Raw genomic sequence first — 18,859 nt, 5'->3', positions numbered from 1 at the left:
TAGATATGTTCCTAGAGAAAATATAGTTGAAAGTTGACAGTAGCGATTATGCGGACAGTAGAAAGCTTATGTCCTTAATGCACCGCTCAATGTGCTGAACCCCAAACGTCGTTTGTGGATGTTGCGAACATCGGACATACACGTTGTGATAACTACGTGATAGTTCAATTAAACGGTTTAGAGTTGAGGCACCAAAGACGTTTTTCGAAACATCACGGAACATATGAGATGTTTCGAGGGCTGAAATTGGGATTTCAGGCTCGTGCCCACGTCAAGAGGTATGAAACCTCCGACGATTTTCTTAGCCGACAAACTAAGGTTGAAAAGCTCAATCGTTGAGCTTGTGCTCGGATTGTCTGAGTGCAACAATCACTTGAATCGAGTGGGAGTTTATCTTCCAGATGAGATAGTGATGTTTCTCCAAAGTCATTGCCACCAAGCTGCTAGAGCTTCGTGATGAACTATAACAAATCAGGGATAGATATGATGATCCTTGAGATATTCACGATGTTTGACACCGCGAAAGTAGAAATCAAGAAGGAGCATCAATTGTTGATGATTGGTGAAACCACTAGTTTCAAGAAGGGCAAGGGAAAGAAGGGGCACTTCATGAAACGGCAAATCAGTTGCTGCTCCAGTGAAGAAAACCCAAAGATGAACCCAAACCCGAGACTAAGTGCTTCTGTAATAAGGGGAACAACCACTGGAGCAGAATTACCCTAGATACTTGGTAGATAAGAAGGCTGGCAAGGTCGATAGAAGTATATTGGATATACATTATGTTAATGCGTACTTTACTAGTACTCCTAGTAGCACCAGGGTATTAGATACCGGTTCGGTTGCTAAGTGTTAGTAACTCGAAATAAAAGCTACGGAATAAACGGAGACTAGCTAAAGGTGAGCTGACGATATGTGTTGGAAGTGTTTCCAAGGTTGATGTGATCAAGCGTCGCACACTCCCTCTACCATCAAGATTAGTATTAAACCTGAATAATTGTCGTTTGGTGTTTGCGTTGAGCATAGACATGATTGGATTATGTCTATCGCAATACGGTTATTCATTTAAGGAGAATAATGGTTACTCTAATTTTTTGAATAATACCTTCAATGGTCTTGCACCTAAAGGAATGGTTTATTGAATCTCGATCGTAGTGATACACATTTTCATGCCAAAAGATATAAGATAGTAATGATAGTACCACTTACTTGTGGCACTGCCATGTAAGTCATATTGGTGTAAAACGCATGAAGAAGCTCCATGTTGATGGATCTTTGGACTCACTCATTTTTTGAAAAGTTTGAGACATGCGAACCATGCCTATTGGTGTATACGCATGAAGAAACTCCATGTAGATGGATCGTTTGGACTCACTTGATTTTGAATCACTTGAGATATGCAAATCATACCACATGGGCAAGATGACTGAAAAGCCTCGTTTTCAGTAAGATGGAACAAGATAGCAACTTGTTGGAAGTAACACACTTTGATGTGTGCAGTCCAATGAGTGCTGAGGCATGCACTGAATATCGTTATGTTCTTACTTCACAGATGATTTGAGTAGATGTTGAGTATATTTACTTGATGAAACACAAGTCTGAATTATTGAATGGTTCAAGTAATTTCAGAGTGAAGTTGAAGATCATCGTGATAAGAGGATAAAATGTCTATGATATGATCATAGAGATGAGTATCTGAGTTACGAACTTTGGCACGCAATTAAGACATTGTGGAAATTGTTTCACAATTAATACCGCCTGGAACACCATAGTGTGATGGTGTGTCCGAACATCATAGTTGCACCCTATTGGATATGGTGCGTACCATGATGTCTCTTATCGAATTACCACTATCGTTCATGGGTTAGGCATTAGAGACAACCGCACTCACTTTAATAGGGCACCACGTAATTCCGTTGAGACGACACCGTTTGAACTATGGTTTGGAGAAACCTAAGTTGTCGTTTCTTAAAAGTTTGGGGCTGCGACGCTTATGTGAAAAGTTTCAGGTTGATAAGCTCGAACCCAAAGCGGATAAAATGCATCTTCATAGGACACCCAAAACAGTTGGGTATACCTCCTAATTCAGATCCGAAAGCAATAGGGATTGTTTCTTGAATCGGGTCCTTTCTCGAGGAAAGGTTTGTCTCGAGAATTGAGTGGGAGGATGGTGGAGACTTGATGAGGTTATTGAACCATCACTTCAACCAGTGTGTAGCAGGGCACAGGAAGTTGTTCCTATGGCACCTACATCAATTGAAGTGGAAGCTTATGATAGTGATCATGAAGTTTCGGATCAAGTCACTACCGTACCTCGTAGGGTGACAAGGATGCGTACTGCTTCAGAGTGGTACAGTAATCCTGTCTTGAAGGTCATGTTGCTAGACAACAATGAACCTACGAGCTATGGAGAAGCGATGGTGGGCCCAAATTCCGACAAATGGTTAGAAGCCATGAAATCCGAGATAGGATCCATGTATCAGAACAAAGCATGGACTTTGGTGGACTTGCCCGATGATCGGCAAGCCATTGAGATAAATGGATCTTTAAGAAGAAGACGGACGTGGACGGTAATGTTACCATCTATGAAGCTCGACTTGTGGCGAAGAGTTTTTCACAAGTTCAAGGAGTTGACTACGATGAGATTTTCTCATCTGTAGCGATGCTTAAGTCCGTCGGAATCATGTTAGCATTAGCTGCATTTATGAAATCTAGCAAATGGATGTCAAAACGAGTTCCCTTACCAGTTTTCGTAAGGAAAGGTTGTATGTGATACAATCAGAAAGGTTTTGTCGATCCTAAGGATGCTAAAAGGTATGCTAGCTCCAGCGATCCTTCCATGGACTGGAGTAAGCATCTCGGAGTTGGAATATGCACTTTGATAAGATGATCAAAGATTTTGGGTTTATACAAAGTTTACGAGAAACTTGTATTTCCAAAGAAGTGAGTGGGAGCACTATAGAATTTCTGATGAGTATATGTTGTTGACATATTGTTGACCAGAAATGATGTAGAATTTCTGGAAAGCATATAGGGTTATTTGAAAGGTGTTTTTCAATAGAAAACCTGGATTAAGCTGCTTGAACATTGAGCATCAAGATCTATGAGGATAGATCAAAAAACGCTTAATGGTACTTTCAAATGAGCATATACCTTGACATGATCTTGAAGGTGTTCAGATGGATCAGTCAAAGAAGGAGTTCTTGCCTGATTTGTAAGGTATGAAGTTAAGACTTAAAGCTCGACCATGGCAGAAAAGAGAGAAAGGACGAAGGTCGTCCCCTATGCCTTAGACGTAGGCTCTACAGTATGCTATGCTGTGTACCGCACCTGATGCGTGCCTTGCTACATATCTGGCAAGAGGGTACAAAGGTGATCAAGGAGTGGATCACCAGATAGCGGTCAAAATTATCCTTAGAGGAATAAGGATATGTTTCTCGATTATGGAGGTGATAAAGAGTTCGGCGTAAAGGGTTACGTCGATGCAAGCTTTAACACCTATCCTAATGACTCTGAGTAGCAAACCGGATACGCATAGTGGAGCAACCATTTGAAATAACTCCAAGTGGAGCGTGGAAGCAGCATTTACATTATGACCTAGAGATTTGCGAAGTACATACGGATCTGAATGTTGCAGACCCGTTGACTAAAACCTCTCTCACAAGCAAAACATGATCAAACCTCAGAACTCATTGAGACTTAATCACATGGTGATGTGAACTAGTTTAAGACACTAGTAAACTCTTTGGATGTTGGTCACATGGCGATGTGACCTATCAGTGTTAATCACATGGCGATGTGAACTAGATTATTGACTCTAGTGCAAGTGGGAGACTGTTGGAAATATGCCCTAGAGGCAATGATAAATTAGTTATTATTATTATATTTCCTTGTTCATGATAATCGTTTATTGTCCATGCTATAATTGTATTGAAAGGAAACTCAGATACATGTGTGGATACATAGACAACACCATGTCCCTAGTAAGCTTCTAGTTGACTAGCTCATTGATCAATAGATGGTTACGGTTTCCTGACCATGGACATTGGATGTCGTTGATAACGGGATCACATCATTGGGAGAATGATGTGATGGACAAGACCCAATTCTAAGCCTAGCACAAAGATCATAGTTCATATGCTAAAGCTTTTCTAATGTCAAGTATCATTTCCTTAGACCATGAGATTGTGCAACTCCCGGATACCGTAGGAATGCTTTGGGTGTACCAAACATCACAACGTAACTGGGTGGCTATAAAGGTGCACTACAGGTATCTCTGAAAGTGTCTGTTGGGTTGGCACGAATCGAGACTGGGATTTGTCACTCCATGTAAACGGAGAGGTATCTCTGGGCCCACTCGGTAGGACATCATCATAATGTGCACAATGTGACCAAGGGGTTGATCACGGGATGATGTGTTACGGAACGAGTAAAGAGACTTGCCGGTAACGAGATTGAACAAGGTATCGGTATACCGACGATCGAATCTCGGGCAAGTACAATACCGCTAGACAAAGGGAATTGTATACGGGATCGATTGAGTCCTTGACATCGTGGTTCATCCGATGAGATCATCGTGGAACATGTGGGAGCCAACATGGGTATCCAGATCCCGCTGTTGGTTATTGACTGGAGAACGTCTCGATCATGTCTGCATGATTCCCGAACCCGTAGGGTCTACACACTTAAGGTTCGATGACGCTAGGGTTATAAAGGAAGTTTGTATGTGGTTACCGAATGTTGTTCGGAGTCCCGGATGAGATCCTGGACGTCACGAGGAGTTCCGGAATGGTCCGGAGGTAAAGAATAATATATAGGAAGTGAGGTTTTGGCCACCGGAAGTGTTTCGGGGGTCACCGATAATGTATCGGGACCACCGGAAGGGTTTCGGGGTCCACCTGGAGGGGCCACCAGCCCCGGAGGCTTGCATGGGCCTAGTGTGGAAAGGGACCAGCCCGAGAGTGGGCTGGTGCGCCTCCCACCAAGGCCCAAGGCGCAGCTAGGAGGGGAGAGGGGAAACCCTAGGCGCAGATGGGCCTAAAGGCCCACCCTAGGGCGCGCCCCCTCTCTCCCCCTCTTGGCCGCCCCCTCCAAGTCCCATCTAGGGCTGCCGCACCCCTAGGGTGGGAACCCTAGATGGGGGCGCAGCCACCTCCCCTCCTCCTATAAATAGTGGGGGTTTTGGGGCTGCCAGAGACACGAGAACCTCTCCCTCAAGGCGCAGCCCTACCTCTCTCTCTCCTCGTCTCCCGCGGTGCTTGGCGAAGCCCTGCAGGATTGCCATGCTCCTCCATCACCACCACGCCGTTGTGCTGCTGCTGGATGGAGTCTTCCTCAACCTCTCCCTCTCTCCTTGCTGGATCAAGGCATGGGAGACGTCACCGGGCTGTACGTGTGTTGAACGCGGAGGTGCCGTCCGTTCGGCACTAGGATCTCCGGTGATTTGGATCACGACGAGTACGACTCCTTCAACCCCGTTCTCTTGAACGCTTCCGCTTAGCGATCTACAAGGGTATGTAGATGCACTTTCCTTCCCCTCGTTGCTGGTTTCTCCATAGATAGATCTTGATGACACGTAGGAAAATTTTGAATTTCTTCTACGTTCCCCAACAATCATTGCCTTAGATATCTTCATAATTATGCGCTTTTCTATCAATTGCTCGACAGTAATTTGTTCACCCACCGTAATACATGCTATCTTGAGAGAAGCCACTAGTGAAACCTATGGCCCCCGGGTCTCTTTCCTATTATATTACATCTCTTTTCTATTTTATCGCATCTCGTTTACTATTTTGCAATCTTTACTTTCCAATCTATACAAAAAAAATGCCAAAAATATTTACTTTACTATCTCTATTAGATCTCACTTTTGCGAGTGATCGTGAAGGGATTGACGACCTCTTTATCGCGTTGGTTGCTAGGTTCTTGATTGTTTGTGCAGGTACTAGGTGACTTGTGCGTCGTCTCCTACTGGATTGATACATTGGTTCTCAAAACTGAGGGAAATATTTACGCTACTTTGTTGCATCACCCTTTCCTCTTCAAGGGAAAACCAACGGATGCTCAAGAGGTAGCACAACCTTGCCTATCCCACCATGGCTTACGCCCACAAAGGACTAGCCTCACTAGGGATAGATCTTCACGGACGAAGTAGGTGATCTCCCTACCCTTAAAAACTTATTGGTTTCTCCACATGATTTGAAGACTCCCAAGCACACCTAGCCAATTTAGGTGGCACAACCCTCAAAAAGGTAATAGGTGGGGTTGTTGATGTTGAACTCCTTGCTCTCGTGCTTTAAAAGATAATCTCCTCATCACTGAAACACTCTCTCACAGATTGTGCCTTTGGGTTAGGAGAGGGTTTGGGTGGAAAGTAATGAGGTGACTAAAAATCAAAGGTTATATGGTTCGAGTGGAATCCTTTTGATCTCAACACAAGGATCGGGAGCTCTCTCTCAGAAATATGGATATGGAATGTGTATGCTTCGCTCTGGTTGATCTCTGATAGTGGTGGAGTGGGTCGGGTACATATTGACATCACCAAAAATCCAATCGCCGCACACCTTTATGCACTACTCGGTGGGACCGAAACTACTCGGTGAGACCGATCGGTACAAAATGTTTGGACTTTAGCATTTTGGTGAGACCGGGTGAAAACGTCGGTGGCTCCGAGTTGTGATGACCTAATCACTTTCCCCACTTCGGTGTTAGCAACTGAAACCGTTAGAAAATTTTGAATGAATTTCAGTTGGCAACAGAAGGTTGGCAAGTGTTCTTCGTTGGAACTGGAGTTCTAGGGTTTAGGAAATGGCTTATCATGAATGGCTCTATGACTCAGGGTGTATCTGTTTCGGTGAGTCCGAGTTTCACTTAAGGTTTGTGACACAGTGGAATATGAGAATTTGAATGAGGCTTTTGGAGATTGATCTCTAAGCACTTGAGCAGTGCATCCATTATCATCAACCCCATCCCCCTTTTGATACTATTGGCATACATATGGACTAAATGTAATCTTGGATCACTTAAACATAAAATGAAGTCTTGAGGTTTGCCCAAAACTTGTCCTTAGTATCTTCAGGGGTCCGCATTCACTTCCCAAAATTGTCCCTAGGTTGAACTTATCCTGAAATATACTCAAGGAAAACATTAGTTCACCAATATGTATGCTGAAATGAATTACCAAAACCACAAGGGAGTGGATGTGCCGCGAGTGGCCACCTCGACGATGCAATTTTAAAAAAGGTATGTCTCTATTTCTCTTTTTTTATACCATCACCATTCACTTTGTATCAATGGCCAACAATTAGATCAATGATACAAGACATAGTTTTACTACATGAATTCATGTTGTTTGTCCAATAAATGTGTGATTTAGTGTTACATAAAATAGTGACAATTATATTCACATGTAAAAGCATTGTGATTTTATAATCATTGACTATTGTATAGAATTTACACATAAAGTAAGTATGTTTTTTTGGGAAGAAAGGGTGTAATAATGCATTAGTTACTTGTGTGGGAAGTACATACGTTTTTCATCAATATTCACAAAAGATGTTCATAGTAGAACTTAAAATGACACATCAAGATTATAATCAGTTCAGAACGACTTCATGTCCACCCGAGTTCGGTTGACGCTTTCAAAAAGTATTAAAAAACTAAGAAGAAATTAGCACATAAATATAACATGAATTTGGTATGTCACAAAAATTCATCATAGCTCGAAAAACAAAATTGGCAATTTTTTTAATGAAAAGCGGCGATGAGCCAAACATAAAAGCCCATGCATTAGGTACTATTCATTATAGAATTTTTCAATTAAATTTCAAGGCCGCGATAACCACCCAGCCACCTCCTTCGGACGTGACTGATTACCTTCTTTTTGGTTGATTTACTTACTGTTTTTTCTAATGACTTTGTTTGGTTTTTCTTTTTACGTTTCCCCCTTTTTATTATTGTTTATTCTTACTCTTTTTGACAAATGATAAATGTAAAATTGATGAACTATTTACAATTCATGAACTTTTTTCAAGTTTGTGAACTTTTTTCAAAATTGATGAACTATTTTTTTCAAATTAGTGAACTATTTTTAAAAATCTGAGAACTTTTTAAAAAATTTTGAACCTCTTTTTCAGTCACCGTGAACTTTTTTCAAAATTTATGAACCCCTTTTCCATTTCGTGATTTTTTTTTGTATTCACAATGTATTTTCGATTTTAAAAAAAATGTCAACGGTAGTGAAACAGGGCCGCCCTGTTTGTAGGGTTCCGAGTAGTCCACTCCCATGTCTGGGCGCATGGAGACCCCTTTTTCCATTCGTGTTTTTTGATTTTATTTTAACTTCTAAATATGCCCGGGTTTTGAAAATAAACCGTTCTCCTGAATTTTAATTTTTTTATCGATTTTAAAATTTAATTATTTGAAAATTGTTCTAGGATTTTAAAAAATTGATTTTAAAAATGATTATGAATTTTGAAAGAACGATATTATTATTCACGAATGTAAAAATGTTCCTAATTTATAAAAATTGTGCATTAAAAAGACAGATTCAAAAAATGTTCATGAATTTAAAAAGACATATTCAAAAAATGTTCATGACTTTAAAAATGTGAGTTCAATTTTTTGATGAATTTCAGAAAATGTTCGCGAGTTGAAAAAATGTTCATGAATTAAAAAAAAGGTTCATGAATTCATGACTTTGATTTTGAAAAGCTTCATGAATTCATGATCTTGAAAAAAAATCGCCAATTCAAATAAAATTGTGAATTCATGATTTTGTAAAAAATCACGGATTTGAATAAATGTTTGTGAATTCAAAAGATATTCATAGTTTCAAATTGTTTTCATGAATTTGGAAAATATGCACGCGAGATAGAAAACATAAATGAAAAAACCAGAAAAAAGAAACAAGAGAATAACACATAAAACCCGTCCTAGGAAGGTTCAAATCTCCCGTAGAAGCCTACTTGGCTTGGCCCAATATAAAAACGTAGCAATCGCAAGTCGTATGCTATTGGTCGCTACCCAGCGATCTGCACGATAAATAGTAAGCGCCTAAAATATCTCCACTGGTGTTGCGAATTGTGATTTGTATTTTTGCGACGTAGCATTAGATACCAGTATTATCTATGCCATTGTATTTCTTTCGGTTTTTTACCCCTAAAAAATTCTCATTTTTTTTTAATAAACCGGTGCACACAAAGTCCCGGTCCACCAGATAACAACAGCTTTGATACCCACCAATCCTGCAGCATGCACGTAGACTCATTATGGCTCCTTCGGTCCACATGATTTTAAAATGCAGGAATAGAAAAAACATATGAACAGTGATATTGCTATTCAGTAGTACTAGTATGTCTCTGAAATGTGACTAGCAGCAGGCACCATTGAGTGCTGACGCGACTGAGCACCATCTACGCCTTTTACATCATTGTGCTCTCTAAACTTTTCCGCGCAACTTTCCTGGCAATAATTGGGTCCATTGATAGAGTGGTCAGGAACTGACAGTCCTTCTCAGGCTCAGACCAGATGCATGACATGCCATCGGATCACCATAATCTGTTTGCTGGCTGGGAGATGCCATCAGAGATTCAGAGTTGGACAAGAGTCAGAGAGATGGTGCCCAACACTCACCCAATCCTGTGTGCCATGGCAATCAACATCAGCGCTCGTCTAGAGTCCACCATTCAACTCCCATCTGATGTGTTTGCGCACCCTAATCATGCAGCATTTGGACTTGTATGTGTTCGTGAACTGTTCATGATCATGTCGGCAGTAATATTGTTCGGTTCAAGAATTGCCACGACAAAAGCGCATCGGCAGAAATTCTTCAGATAAACACAAGAAGAAGAAAATTTCTGAGATAAAACACATGTAAAAGAAGCTAGGATTGAACATAAACATGGTGGGTTCATTATATCTGTCTGATCCAGTTACACAGATGATTCGACAAATTTCGAGCACTATGTATTACCAAAAACTCTTGATTATTCCGCAAGCTCGCCAGGTCCAACGAAGGTGGGAAATGGAGATGGGAGGAAGAGATTGCTTCTGGGAAGAACTCTATACATGTGCACTCAAAGCATCCTTATTCCAGGAAGCTGCCTTCAGTATGAACTTGCAGGACTTCAGTTGCTGGGCTTCTGCTCTGCACCTGATGATGCCTGAAAAGGGTAAAGAAGTAACGCATTCAGATATGGTTGGTATGAAATTCAGGTCGCTCAACAGCAATGCCAATTAAATGATGTGAAAAATCCAGAAAAAGAGCGAATGCTCTTGTCGCGTGCTAGGATTGACAGCTCTGAAAATGAATACTTACCCCAACTGATGTGACGAAACTGCAGACTGCACATTTGACGGACCTCGCGCCATACTGGTACATGAGCAGCATTCGGCAACTCCCGCAGTTTACATGCGCAACCTGATTCGCTGCGGCCAAGCACAAGATAGAATTTGTCATTCAGAGTATTTGAGACTTGATGAGCACACATCAACTCTATGCACTCATCCTTCTGAGTTCTTAGAACCTGTGGAGCATCTTCAGAAGTCAGGACCCAATGCTTAGTGGTATCTTTCAATCTTTGTGTTTGTGAATCGTTCAGTAGTAACTGTAGGACATGTTTGTCAGACTTATGGTAAAACTAGGAGAGATATTCATCAAACTTTTGGTAGATCCGGGAGATCCTTGTCAAACCTTTTGTTTTCTGCATCACAACAAATGCATACATCCTACTGTCCAATTTTGATGAGTGCGACTTCAGGATAAGCCAATTTTACGATGTTAACGGTTATCGACTGATTGCTAGAGCTTTTCCAACCTCAGAATACATTCTGCTCAGAAGGAGGGTTTTGCATACACGAATCAATGTCAACATCGTTTCGAAAAGGGAATCAAAACCAGCAGCATATACCACTTGCAACCCAGGAAGAGAGAGAGAAATAAAAGCTTTGGTCGATATACCTTCCATTGCCAGGTTGACAGTGTGGCAGCAAGAACACTGTACACTTGTGGCGCCGCGTATGTACATGAGAAGAGTGTGGCATCCCCCGCAAACTAGCTGCGCCATCTCAGTCCCTACACCGAATCAGGGTGGAAAATATATTCAGAGAACTGCACTTGAGGATAGTTTCCAGCTAATGTAACTTGTCACAGTCGATTAGAATGCACACTACTGTCTTCTATACTAGTAATAATGTTGTAAATATGGAACTCAATGTTGAGCTGCCACATTACTTACAAATCTTTGATGAGCAAAATGAGATTGATGTGCATACCGGGAGCCGGAACAGCGGTCACGGTACTGCAAACTGCGCAGCAGACCGACGTTGCGCCGGCAGGATACATGAGCAGATTCCGGCACCCGGAGCAGACAAGTTGGCTTTGAGCCCCTGAAATTGCACGAGCATGAAACCATAGTTATGAAATTTCAGTGGCTGAAGCTCACCTACTAGTAACCAAAAGTTACATCCCAGAAAAGCATTGCAACGGCAAAATCAGCAGAGAAACATCTATGCCTTAGTTGATAGTGTATCTTGGGCTTAATCTGTTCTACCAGAACTTCGGAGACAAAAATAGCAGATGAAAAATCAGCTCCTATATACTTTTTAGTCCAGAAATCATGAAGAAGCCAGAACGTTATGCCGTTAACATCTTGGTTTTCTGGGTAGCTAAGAAACATCAATCAAATAATAGTTTCTCAAAAACCAAAAAAGGGGAACATCAAAGGATTGCCAAAGCCGTCTCCGTTCTTGCAGTACCCAGCCGGCGACCATACCTGCATTGGGAGCCGGTGGTGTGAAGGGCACAGGAGGGGTTGGGTAAGGGGCAAGAGGAACCGGCATTGCCGTGCCCGCGGCTGCCTGAACCGGCGTCGCCGTTGCTGCCGACTGGACTTCGCACGCTCCGGTGGGAATCGAGGGCTGGGAACAGGTTGCCCTCCCCTACATGAAACCCTGCAGAAAGCGTAGGAGATTCTGGTGAGAACGCTTCAACTTTACAGGGAAAAGGCGTACTAGGACTAGGAATCATCAAGATCATAGCAAGGCAGAGTACAGTTGAGGCGCTTATGTATGCCTGACGGCAAATCGAGCGTCAAGCAAGGAATCAGACAGACGGAGAGTCGCCTTCACGCACTCGTCGCGGGGCGCCGAATCACCTGCTCGTTGCTGGACTGTGCTATGCCGCCACCGACGCTCGTCGCCGCCGTCGAGCACGAGGAAGAAGGCGGCTCGCGCTTGCCCGGTTCAGAAGAAGAGACGGATCCGCATGGCGCCACCCCGGGCAGACGAACGCCTCCGGCTCGGCTCGCGTTGCTTCGCTCGATCTGGTGCAGATTTCGAGACGAATAAGTTTGCTCAGTATAACAACATGAGTTGGAGGGAATGCGGCAGATAAGGTATAAAGCACGATACCGCTGTGGTCGAGAACGTGGGCTCTCTCTCTCTCTCATCCGCCTATGCCATGTGAGCCCCGTCCGAACTCATTATGCTATCATGTTTCGTGTAATTTTCGTTTTTAGAAATCACCGTGAACAATTATTTACGTAGTAGTACATGTTATTTTAGAACAAAAATAAGCAAGAAATTTGAGATAAACATGTTTATCTCTTCCAAGATCATGCCGGGTACTCTATTGAGAGTTCTTGTGTTTCCTCATTTCCCGTCTAACAAATGGGCTGGCTGTGAAAATTTGTGTGTTTTTCATGTGAACTTTTATCATATTTCTATGTTTTTTTGTTGTTCCCGACCCCGCGTTTCCAAACTGGCCTAAGAGGAGGGGCATCACCAAGCACCGATGCTTATGGCCCAATCCTATGATTAGTTGGTGCATGCATAAAAGCAAGGGACTCATCAGTTGGCACATTTTCTCCCTCTATATCTCTCTCTTTCTATCATTTTCTCCCTCACACGGTGTGGGAGTTGAGGTTGACGTATTTAAGGGAGAAGAAGAAAGAGAGCTAATGATAGGCGGCCAAAAAGGTATATCCAAAAGTTGTTCACGGCTTACAATGACTTTTCTTTTTGTGAATTCAAAGACAATTTTTTGCTTTAATATTTTCCCATGGTTATCTCCAAATTTCTAGGAAAAGGACCACCCAAGTTGATAGTTTTTTTCACAAAATTCCATGACGCTAAATTAAGAATATATTTGTTAATATATCATTGATCCATCGGTACACACAAATTACCTCAAGATCTTTGAAATATGACCTTGTTTGTATGGCATCGAAGCAGTCCCCAATTTGCGCTTCCCGACATCCTAGTCATACATGATGCAATCAATTCCCCCAAATTTAGGATGCATCTCTAAGTAGGTATCAAGCAACATGAGAATGATACCAATCAATTCATCATGTGTTATGTCCATGGTTTTTCAATCTTTGACATGACAAAACGAAGCGACGACTAAAGAAAGATAAGCACGCCATAGTTGACACACTGATTTGTTTTCACATTAGTTCTCTGGCAGCGCAAAGATTTAATCAAACCTAGGCCAATATATGGGATAAGAGAACTACTCGATAGTTCGTGAAATTCCTTCGAACGGATGAGGCATGTAAACTTACATGTAGTTAAAATATTTAACTTAGACAATTCGACTTCTGTTCTCTACACAAATAAGGATGGACATAGTACATAAGGTACACCGAAGCAGTTACTCACATATTCGCATTATATCTCGCCACGTCATATACACGTAAAAACCAGAGTTTGTGGTCCCATCACCAAACTACAAATGAGCAAAGAAATGTGAGGCGACTACCCAGTGAGATAAGATGAGAACCAATCAATGATGCATTATTTCACGTTTCAGATTGAGGAAACAGTTAACTGCGAAGATGTCCAGAAGGGACCAGACTCGTACACACAATCCTGCTCCACGCACGTTGTCACACAGTAAAAGTGACCATCTATGACGAGTGCTGCATCATAGTGACCTCTAGTATAGCTAATGCATGTGTCACAATAATGAAGTAGACAAACAATTTGACGAGAAAAAATGGAGTAGACAAACTGAAACACACATAACTGACTTGATTTGTCATCTAGGAGTATATCGTGGAGCATCATTACAAACATGTATGCTTCTTACTTTATAATAAAATAAAATTAAGTTTGAAGCACTTTGTTTGTACACACAACATGAAGTGCAAGCTTACACATGTTTCAAAAGAGCAGAAATAATCTGGAATTGTTTATGACCAACTCTAGTTTTCAAGCTACATCACAAGATTAATGTGCGCTACAGGAATTCGTTACGCCCTATCAGCAAACTTGCTTCTTTTCGAGCACAAAACCTTGTAGACATGCAACAACTGCGTCAAAACTTACACAAATTACGGTGAGCGATCATGGATGCACACACGACAGTGATTTGGCAACACTGGCCTTCTAATTGTAATCCTTAGAAACGACTAGGAACACAAAGTACTTAACTAGATTCAACACATACAACCTACAAATTTACGTATAAGAAAACACACCCCAGAGATTGTGCCAAGAATAGGCAAGTTGGCCCAGCTAGCTACGGTTGGTTGAACATTGTGGCTGGGACCAAGTTGACGTATGTTGCAGGGTAGAGGTCGACGAGTGCCTCTCATGTCCTTTTGCTGCGGTGACTGACAAATAATGGATGAGTGGCTGACAATAGGCACGTCCCCACTTGGTAGATCCCCATGATCTCTTGGACTCCCACATACAGACAATTCATCTGTGTTTATCATATACTTACATCATTTCTACATCGTGAAATCTTAATCTTATCCTTTGCCCCACCAGGAAATAAAGAGCAAAAGACCACACACATCAAAGAAAACCATAGACACCATTGATGAGTTTTGTACCGTGTGTCCTATTAATATCTAAATGCATGCAAATAGATTAATTCATCTTGTAAAAAGATGGCAATCCTTAGTTAGAAATAGAATGCGTACATATCGGTTGTGGACTCTACCGCAGACATATTGACTATGTCTCCTGCTTCTTTAGGGTCATGTGAAGATTGAAAGCAATTTAAGCTAGAATTGCTAGTACAGTAAAAGTAGAGGTTAGGAAGATTGATATACCTCAGCCAACCACTTCCAGAGTGAATAGTAGGATAGGGCAGCCAAACCCATAGCTTTCCCATCAAGCACCAAATAAGAGATGTTTGCATGATGTCAATACGCAATAGCCAGCCAGGAAAATTTAGTATTAGGTTCATCCCAGTGAAAGTATGAGATCAAACTAACTAGTGACACATGGTGCTAAGTACCGAGTAGCAATTTAGTCAGTTTAAGTAAAACTCATTGGGTTCATGTCCACTTGAACCCAACACTTACATTCCAGGTTAGCCACTGATGTAATACCAGAGTCATATGCATGGACAATACAGCCTGTAGACTTGAATTGCACTAAAAGCCCAGATCTGGACCTGACTCACCAACCTCCAGCCACCAGCCAGAAATGGAGCACCACAAGCTTGCCTGCGAAAACAGTGTGGGCGAAGGACGACAGGCATCAAGAACACACACAGAGTCATCATGCTCGTGATCATCGTCTGTCAATTAGGATGACTGAGATAAGAACGGTCGCCCGTCAATTATGATCGATCGAGTTCAGAGTGCTAAATTTTTGGGGTACTAATCTGCTGCTTAAGTTGCTGCCATGTTGTCTCAGGCGTCATTCGGGGGAGAAGAGCTTGGGGAGAGCAACATACTGATTAGTCTTCGCTTCACCATCTCATAGCGGTGAGAAATATCCTAACACGACTGTCAGCCGTCACCATCTCGGGGATAGAAGCGGCGGATTAGGATCACGGATCACGGATCACCTCATCTACCTGCTAATCCTCCTAACTTTTCATATTATAACACAACATCTGGAGGTTCATGAGAAGTAATAAATCGATTTGCACCACTGCGATAGAAATATATGATTGTTGAAATACTTACATAAGCATAACTGCATAAGCAAAAGACCACTTTCTGCCTTCCCGAGGGTTCTAGTATCCTATCTCCGTCTTTATGATAACCTGTTCCAGGCAATTCTGGCAATCCATTCAGTTTAAATATATGGTGAGATGATGTAAATACCATGTAATAAGGAAATCTTATACCTGAAAATGGTTACATTGTCACACTGGTAAGGTCTGAGACCATATATTGCAGATGTCAATTTAACCCACATATATTTTTACTGAGATATCAAAACCGTTCTGAAATAATCTGAATCCTGTAGACTTGAATCGCACTAAAAGCCCAGATCTGAACCTGCCTCACCAACCTCCAGCAACCAGCCAGAAATGGAGCACCACAAGCTCCACTGAGAAAACAGTATGGGCGAAGGACGACAGGCATCAAGCACACACACAAGAGAGAGTCATCATGGTCACGATCATCGTCCGTCAATTATGATGACTGAGATAAGAATAGTCGCCCGTCAATTAAAGATCGATTGAGTTAAGAGTGCTCAATTCGTGGGGTACTAATCTGCTGCTTAAGTAGCTGCCATGTTGTCTTAGGTGACATTCGGAAGAGAGGAGCTCGGGGAGAGCGACATACTGATTAGTCTTCGCTCCACCATCTCGCAGCGGCGAGAAATATTCTAACACGACTGTCAGCCGTGGCCATCTCGGGGAAAAAAGCGGTGGATTAGGATCACGGATCACCTCATCTACCTGCTAACCCTCCTCACCTTTTCATATTAGCACAACATCTGGAGATTCATGAGAAATAATAAATCGATTTGCACCACTGCAAGATAAATCTATAATTCGACAGAAATATATGATTGTTGACATACGTACATAAGCATAACTGCATAAGCAAGAGACCACTTTCTGCCTTCCTGAGGGTTCTAGTATCCTATCTTCGTCTTTATGATAACCTGTTCCAGGCAATTCTGGCAATCCATTCAGTTTAAAGAAAATATATGGTGAAATGATGTAACTACCATGTAATAAGGAAATCTTCAAGCTACCTTAGAATGGTTCAATTGCCACATTGATAAGGTCAGACACAATATATTGCAGATGTCAGTTTAACCCATATATATTTTTTATTGAGACATCAAAACCGTTCTGAAATAAAATCTGAATCCTTACAAAGAGTATCGTCATTGCTCTCTTTTTCCATGAATGTAACAAGAATTTCCATCATTTGTCGCATATTTGTTGATTGTTGGAGCAAAATATCATTGGAGACAAATGTCTGAACCTTTCCACCTATTTCTATCCAGCTACAACCAGGCACCTTGTTGCTGCACACGTTTCTCATAAGACTTCTTACCTTTGCAAGCTCACTCCAAGCTCCTGCAGCAGCATAAGCATTAGATATAAGCAGGTAATTTGCTGGCTCGTTTGGCTCCAGACCGAGTAGCCTATCAGCAGCCCACTTTGCCAACTCAATGTTGCCTCGTGTCTTGCAGGCAGCAAGGAAAGCTCCAATTACATCACTGTTTGTTTGGCAGGAGATGTTGAGTAAAATGTTGTAGGCATCCTGAACCCTGCCAGCTCTCCCTAGGAGATCAACCAGACAAGCAAGATGCTGCGGCCATGGATCAATTTGGTAATCCGTCGTCATTAGAAGAAAATACTTTAGGCCATGTTGAATGAGTCCAGCATGGCTGCAGGCAGAAAGAACTCCAAGAAACGCAATGCCGTCAGGCCGCACGCCTTGTTGGAGCATTCTTTCAAACACATGGATTGCATTCTTGGCACACCCAAGGTAGGCGAAAGATGAAACCATGGATGACCATGAAACTATGTCTGGGTTATGGATGGTAGCAAATGTCTGTGTTGCTTGCTGAAGAAAACCATTCTTACCATAGGCCATGACCAGAGCGTTGGCTACTTGCAGAAATCCTTGTAAGCCCCTTTTGAGGGCATAAGCATGAAGCTGGGTAGCCTCATAGGCAGCTGCCATGTTGGCACAGGAACTAAGCAAACTGGCAAGCGTGAGCTCGTCAGGCCGACAACAGCGCCCATCATCATTCCTGAGCATGGACGCGAAAATCTGCAGTGCTTCCTTGCCTCCATCATGGTGGCCATAGCAGACAATGATGGCATTCCAGGATACAGAGTTCCTTAGTAGCATGGCATCAAACACCCGGCGAGCATCAGCGACCAGGCCGCACTTTGCATACATGTCGAGGAGCGCGGTGGCGACGACAAGGTCCAGCTGGAGGCCCAGCCTGAGAACAAGGCCGTGCGCCAGGAGCCCCAGGTACTGGCTGCAGGAAGAAGGAGGAGCGCGGGCGCTCAGTAAGGCACTGAAGGTGAAGCCGTCGCCGGAGAGGCCGGAGCTCCTCCGCATGGAGGCGAAGAGGGCCCATGAGTCGAGGAGCAGACCATGGGAGGAGTAGCAGGAGACCATGACGTTCCAGAGCACGAGGTCCCTGTGCGGCGTTTCGTCGAACACCCTGCGCGCGTGCGTGACGAGGCCGGACTTGGCATAGGCGTCGGCGAGCGCGGTGGCGAGGCGAGTGTCGGAAGCGTGGCCGGACTTCACGAGGAGCGGGTGGACGCGCGCGCAGGCGTGGCGGGCAGTGGCGCCAGCGGTCACGCGGAGGAGAAGACGCAAGAGGAAGCCGCGCGGCCACATCAGACATGCTTTGTCAAAAATTTCTTAGCAACTCCCCACCAAGCACCAAGGCGCCAGCCCTATGTTGAGCAAGCGGAGATGAGATAACGGCCACTGCAGTCTACCGAGCCCGGCAGCCCCCGGAGCTTAGAGCAACTCCAGCCGTTGGCCCCCAAGGAGACCTGAAAATCACCGGCTGGGGTGAGCCGGCGCAAAAATCGGCGCTGGGACGATTGGGTTTTCAGTCACCATTCCTAGGTCGCCCCCCGACGCCGATATCAGCCCATCTGTTTCGTAAAGCG

General features: G+C 43.1%; 2 protein-coding genes across 7 annotated transcripts; both read right to left on the bottom strand.

Annotated features, from left to right (window-relative positions):
- Positions 1 to 9,869: 9,869 nt before the first annotated feature.
- Positions 9,870 to 12,378, bottom strand: LOC119346641 (protein LSD1). Of its 3 annotated transcripts, none has more exons than XM_037615902.1 (6): positions 12,131 to 12,378; positions 11,772 to 11,949; positions 11,272 to 11,385; positions 10,958 to 11,071; positions 10,316 to 10,425; positions 9,870 to 10,160 (listed from the first exon to the last, which is right to left on the bottom strand). In XM_037615902.1, exons 2-6 carry the CDS (start codon positions 11,836 to 11,838, stop codon positions 10,125 to 10,127), a joined length of 441 nt encoding a protein of 146 aa, XP_037471799.1. In that variant the 5' UTR covers positions 11,839 to 11,949; positions 12,131 to 12,378; the 3' UTR covers positions 9,870 to 10,124. The 3 variants fall into 3 exon arrangements, with proteins under 3 accessions (XP_037471799.1, XP_037471798.1, XP_037471802.1); XM_037615901.1 differs by having other exon boundaries at positions 12,153 to 12,378; XM_037615905.1 differs by lacking the exon at positions 12,131 to 12,378 and adding an exon at positions 12,050 to 12,068.
- A 1,034-nt stretch (positions 12,379 to 13,412) lies between these two features.
- On the bottom strand, positions 13,413 to 18,655 carry LOC119346611 (pentatricopeptide repeat-containing protein At2g46050, mitochondrial-like). Of its 4 annotated transcripts, none has more exons than XM_037615892.1 (6): positions 17,081 to 18,655; positions 16,784 to 16,863; positions 16,094 to 16,692; positions 15,930 to 16,009; positions 15,063 to 15,856; positions 13,413 to 13,726 (listed from the first exon to the last, which is right to left on the bottom strand). In XM_037615892.1, exons 1-3 carry the CDS (start codon positions 18,576 to 18,578, stop codon positions 16,681 to 16,683), a joined length of 1,590 nt encoding a protein of 529 aa, XP_037471789.1. In that variant the 5' UTR covers positions 18,579 to 18,655; the 3' UTR covers positions 13,413 to 13,726; positions 15,063 to 15,856; positions 15,930 to 16,009; positions 16,094 to 16,680. The 4 variants fall into 4 exon arrangements, with proteins under 4 accessions (XP_037471789.1, XP_037471791.1, XP_037471780.1 ...); XM_037615889.1 differs by having other exon boundaries at positions 13,414 to 13,726; positions 15,063 to 16,009; positions 16,094 to 16,394; positions 16,539 to 16,692; XM_037615894.1 differs by having other exon boundaries at positions 15,063 to 16,009; positions 16,957 to 18,655.
- Between the last annotated feature and the right edge of the window lie 204 nt (positions 18,656 to 18,859).

Source organism: Triticum dicoccoides, chromosome 1B (assembly GCF_002162155.2).
Source record: "Triticum dicoccoides isolate Atlit2015 ecotype Zavitan chromosome 1B, WEW_v2.0, whole genome shotgun sequence".
NCBI lineage: Eukaryota > Viridiplantae > Streptophyta > Magnoliopsida > Poales > Poaceae > Triticum > Triticum dicoccoides.
This window is presented reverse-complemented; position numbering and strand designations above follow the sequence as displayed.

Excerpts from the sequence above, each read along its gene's own strand:
- LOC119346641 (XM_037615902.1), bottom strand. The coding sequence starts at position 11,838 with ATGCCGGTTCCTCTTGCCCCTTACCCAACCCCTCCTGTGCCCTTCACA. Across the intron at positions 11,386-11,771 it reads ACCACCGGCTCCCAATGCAG|GGGCTCAAAGCCAACTTGTC; the intron begins GTATGGTCGCCG and ends GTGCAATTTCAG. Across the intron at positions 11,072-11,271 it reads GACCGCTGTTCCGGCTCCCG|GGACTGAGATGGCGCAGCTA; the intron begins GTATGCACATCA and ends GATTCGGTGTAG.
- LOC119346611 (XM_037615883.1), bottom strand. The coding sequence starts at position 18,578 with ATGTGGCCGCGCGGCTTCCTCTTGCGTCTTCTCCTCCGCGTGACCGCT. Across the intron at positions 16,864-17,080 it reads GAGCAATGACGATACTCTTT|GTTATCATAAAGACGAAGAT; the intron begins GTAAGGATTCAG and ends TGCCTGGAACAG.